This window comes from Purpureocillium takamizusanense, chromosome 9 (assembly GCF_022605165.1).
Source record: "Purpureocillium takamizusanense chromosome 9, complete sequence".
NCBI classification, from domain to species: domain Eukaryota; kingdom Fungi; phylum Ascomycota; class Sordariomycetes; order Hypocreales; family Ophiocordycipitaceae; genus Purpureocillium; species Purpureocillium takamizusanense.
In genome coordinates this window covers 2,016,094-2,020,806 of record NC_063076.1, presented here as the reverse complement: position 1 = coordinate 2,020,806, position 4,713 = coordinate 2,016,094, and the positions used below count along the sequence as shown (strand labels likewise).

Genomic DNA, 4,713 nt, shown 5'->3' with positions numbered 1-4,713 from the left:
CGGCAACAAAGATCGGGCGTGTTGCTCCGAGAATCGTGGGATGACGATAGCAACGGGCCAGCCACTGACAGAGTGTGTGTCTTCCTTTCTGGGCCCATGACAGGGCGCCGCCTCGCCAGCCGCGGTGACACGACATCGGTGAGTGCCCGAGTTGGTGTAGCAGCCCGTAAAACCCTCCATGGGCTCTGCAACCCAACTGTTCCGAGATTTTAATGCTATGCCGACGCGTCACTTGAGGCGGGACTTCTGAAGCATTGAAGGGCGAACTGCATCTCATAGCGGGCGGCAACAAGCTCCTTCCGCCGAGCCCAAGACTTCCAGTACACCTACAAGATCCCAAGCACACCACAATTGCGAATCCTCTCGTTGTCGCGTCCACATCGGAGGCCATCCTGCCCGTGGTTGTCCTGAGCGCTGAAGTGGATTGCAGGCACAAAACAAAGGCAAGATTCCGGTACAGGGTAGCCAGCGCCAACTGGGGGCAATGAAGGCGTCACCAGTGTGGCACTCGCACAGCATCATTGCGAGCTTGCGCACAAGTCGATCCAGCAAACCATGTTTCAACCATGCTGTGATCCCCTGGCAAGACGGCTTGGATGGCGTCGCGCAAACGCCCCGATATGACAATGTGGTCATTTGCAGGCCTCGCGTCCTTTTGCCGCGTGTTTGACCGCGGCCGGATGGCTTTCGCCAGCGTATTACACAAGTGACGGAGGTGGTGGGGCCACGATGAGGTCACCGGCAAGCTCCACCCAAACCGCTGTGCACCCTGCGGCCAGCTTTTCGAAACGCTGCCGCATGCGGACACGCACGCCGCCTGCAATCAATTGCCCTTACCACCCGCTTTATCGTCTTGGACAGGGTCAACGACCATCCTCTGCGCAGACTGCCAAAGTCAAACACGACCACCAAACTCTGACGCTCATCCACGCGCTGCCGCCTGCCGAGCCGCACTCCGTCGCGTAGCCACGTCCATCGACCGCGAGGCATACTTTCTCCGCGAAGACGCTGGCCACGACAGTCGTCACCATGTCGTCGGCAAAGCAGCGACCCTCGGTCCTTGTGCGACATGGCCCTGCCCCTTTACCCAGGCTGTGTACCGTCTAACAGAGAGTACAGGTCACCGACTCGAGGGAGAGGGCCAGCCAGAGGCGGGTCCCTCGTCGCCAGGACAGCACGGCCGCGACGACTGGCCGGGTGCCGATGCGATTCATGACTGTCGATAACGTCCTCCAGTACAACTCGCAGATCCCTTCTGGCCAGCCACGCGCTCCTGCAATGTCTGCGCTACGCCCGGGACCCACCGCCGGTGGTCCTTCGAGTCGACGAGTCTCTGCCGGCGGCCTTCCCAATGTCCAATCGCGCACGGGAAAGCCCATGCCGTCGCGAACGACCAAGATCAGCGAGAAGCTAGTGCTGCTGCCGGACACGGACGACAAAGAAGATGCCGAGGAAGAAGTGGAGAGCGAGTCGGTCCTGGCGCGCAGACTCCAAGAAGAGGACAACCGGCCGCTGAGGGACGAGGAGCTCGATGTGCTCAAAAAGAGAGGCGGTATCCGGGGCAAGAGCTATGCAGAGAGACTCCCCAAACTGCAGCGGAAAGACAAGGTTAGCCGCCTAACAGCATACTGTACGGCCCAAGCCTTCAAGATTGGGGCCACCTCCGAGTTCTTGCGGAAGAGGCACGAGGCCAAGACGAAGCTCTACGACGACTGTCTGTACGTCATCTACGCACTGCCCTTGCTCAATGGCACCGAAGGGTACCGCGTCCGTGGGCGGCCCATGCTCAAAACCCCGGGCACTGGGAAGACGATGCTTGATCTCGAGATCGAGAGGACAGAGCGACGGGATCAGCACGAAGGGTACTTCGAAGACGACGCTTACACGACGCCCGAGAGCCCTGAAAGAGGCAGTCGCGGTGGCGGCCCATTTGCAGACCCGTCGCCAGAGGACGAGGGCCGTCGAGAGCAAGAGTACGGCATACCATCGCAAATGAATCGGCTTGCGCCGGACGCCAAGAATTTTGCCGAAATGTTCGTCTACTCGTATGGCGTGGTGGTGTTTTGGAACTTTACCGAGCACCAGGAGAAGGACATTCTCGCCGACCTAACCTTTGCTGATGCCGAGGACGGCATCAACCTGCTCACCCGCCCCCTCGACGAGGACGACTTCGAGACGGAGCAATTCCATTTCGAGTACAGCGCCGACGTGAAGCGGCCGCGCGTGTTCAACGACATGATCACGCTCCTGCCGAGGTCAGACCACATGATCAAGCTCACCATAAGTCACGCCATTGCCCAGAGCACAAAGCTGTGCTTCTTCGAGGAGAGGATGAGCGAGACAATGCTGGATGCGCAACACGTCCCTAAGACGCTGGCGCTGACGGGCGAGTTGAACATGACGAGGACGGAGATTGTCAAGATCCTCGGGCGGCTCTTTAAGAGTCGCGTCGACATAAATCTATGTAAGTGACTGGGCGAAAGCGCTTGCACCCCCGGGATTCGTGGGCGTGATGAATGCTGACACAGAAGGATAGCGTCAAACATCCTCGATGTGCCCAACTTCTTCTGGGACTCGGAGCCGACGTTGCATCCGCTGTATGAAGCGGTGCGCGAATATCTGGAGATTGACCCGCGCATCAAGGTGCTGAACGAGCGGTGCCGAGTGTTTCTTGATCTGGCTGAGATACTGTCGGACTCGGTGGCAGACGCCAAGATGAGCGCCATCACGTGGATCGTCATCATCCTCATCGTCATCAGCATCCTTGTGACCGTCACCGAAGTCGGGCTCCGGTTCGTCATGCTCAGCAAGAACTCGGACGCGACGAAGAGCCCCGGGCCTGTGGGTTCCATCTCGTGGAGCGGGGCTGCGGGCGGACCCGGCGCCGCCCCAGAAATACTCCTCGTGCCGCCTCCGCCAACGGGCCTCGAGCCGGGGGAGATGAGCGCCGGGACGCGGGGCGTGGTTGCTGATGGGATGAGCGATCTCGAGGTTCTGGCGATCACACTCGGCCTCCGGTCGAATGCCTCGGTGAGCGACATACGTCAGGGCATCCTGGAGCTGAAACAGGGCTCAATGTCTCCAGCCCGCTGCGCCACGTAGCGACGCTAAACGACGGATGAACCACTGCTTCTACGTACTCACACTCTGTACGTGCGGGACGGGCCCCGTCGCGGATTACGGACTGCCAAGAAGTATTCACTTCAACGCCAGGGTTAGGAGAATCTTGACTAGCGGTGTCATGACGTCGGATCCTCGGCTCGACCCCAAGTTGAGTGTCGCACAGCAGATGGAGATGGCACAATTGATGACAAGGCGACAACCTCGGCTGCAGCGGCCCAAGCTCCGTGCTTGCGCGTCCGTTTTGTTACGTGCATAGCCCGAAGCCGACGCCCTGCCTAGATCCCCCCAGCGCCACCGGCGCACACCCTCTCGAGTCTGGACCACAAGCGTCTTCAGGTGCCCGCAGCCGCATCTCGCAGGGGCGGCAGACGGCTGGATAATGAGACATGTGCGAAGCCATAGAGCAAGGGCGACAAGACCGTCAGCCTGTCGTGCGGCTCGGTCAAGACCAGTGGCGCGCCCGCGGCCCAGCGTCGGCAGTTGCTGTCTTGCGAGCTGCAGCCCCCAAGTTTATTTTATTTGTTCTTTCCTTTCCCTGAGTTACAGCTCATAGCATGGCGTCGAACATGGGTACGGAGGGTTCCGGCCAAACAGGAAACATTCATTCTGCACACTCCCCTTCAGCTGGATCTCGGGATGTAGTACGGAGTATGTGCAGTACATATAGGACAACATTACTTCGTACAAGGCTTGATGTACTGTGCCATTCGACTGGGCGCAAACTGTGTGGCATCTCGAGCGAGGCGACCGTTGAGTCGCGACTTGACACTTTGTCCCCCCGCTTCGGTCCATTTTGTCTGTCCCTCATACAGCGTGCATGTATGCACATACAATGTTCTTGCATTCTAAAATAACCAATGGATTTCCCGGCCGCTTTTGCGCGCCAAACGCATGAAAGCAAAGAACACGCGCGGCCCTTCCCTCCCCCGGTCATCAGGCGGCGGAACGGGCGGCACGGTGGTCGAGTCTTGGCGCGCCGACGTCCTTTTCTGGGGAGAACAACGCCCACTATCCCAGGTGCGTAGTTACCTCTGCACTAATGTTAGTACTAACCATGCACGTGCTCACCAAGGAACAGGTAACTTTGCACAAAGCCTTGCTTCTATGATGTGCGCGTGCTTTACCTAAGGTACCTAGCACCTCTTAACCTCCCTAGGTACTACCTTGCCTACCTTACTAAGATATAGTATGCATAAGGTAGGCAGCAAAGCACTACCTCTGTACTTGCCGCTCCACGGCACATCTTCAGCTTCCAGCTTTGTGTTTGAAGAACCCTGCGGTTCTGGCATTCAATACTACCAAAGTACACTAAGACGAGGGGCACCCTTTGCTCCTTGGCACCCACACCGGGTGAAGCACCCTGCCCCCCCCCGCCCTCTCTCCCACCCCCTGGCTGCAACTGCCCCTCGTTCCCACCCATTAAGTAGTTACCCAACGGCCGTTTTCGCACAACGAACAGCCGCAACATCCATCCATCCATCAATCAATCAATCGAAGCGGCCTCCACACTCGAATTCATCCATTTCTGGCAGGGGGGGAAAACAGTGAAAGCTACACACCCCCCAACAATCACCGGGCGACGACGCGCGT

The 4,713-nt window shown here is 58.6% G+C and overlaps 1 protein-coding gene across 1 annotated transcript; it reads left to right on the top strand.

The window, feature by feature from the left end:
- Positions 1-1,029: 1,029 nt before the first annotated feature.
- sif3 (Sad1-interacting factor 3) lies at positions 1,030-3,102 on the top strand (the record flags this gene model as incomplete). Its single annotated transcript, XM_047991105.1, has 3 exons — positions 1,030-1,062; positions 1,120-2,464; positions 2,537-3,102. 3 exons carry the CDS (start codon positions 1,030-1,032, stop codon positions 3,100-3,102), a joined length of 1,944 nt encoding a protein of 647 aa, XP_047847115.1.
- Between the last annotated feature and the right edge of the window lie 1,611 nt (positions 3,103-4,713).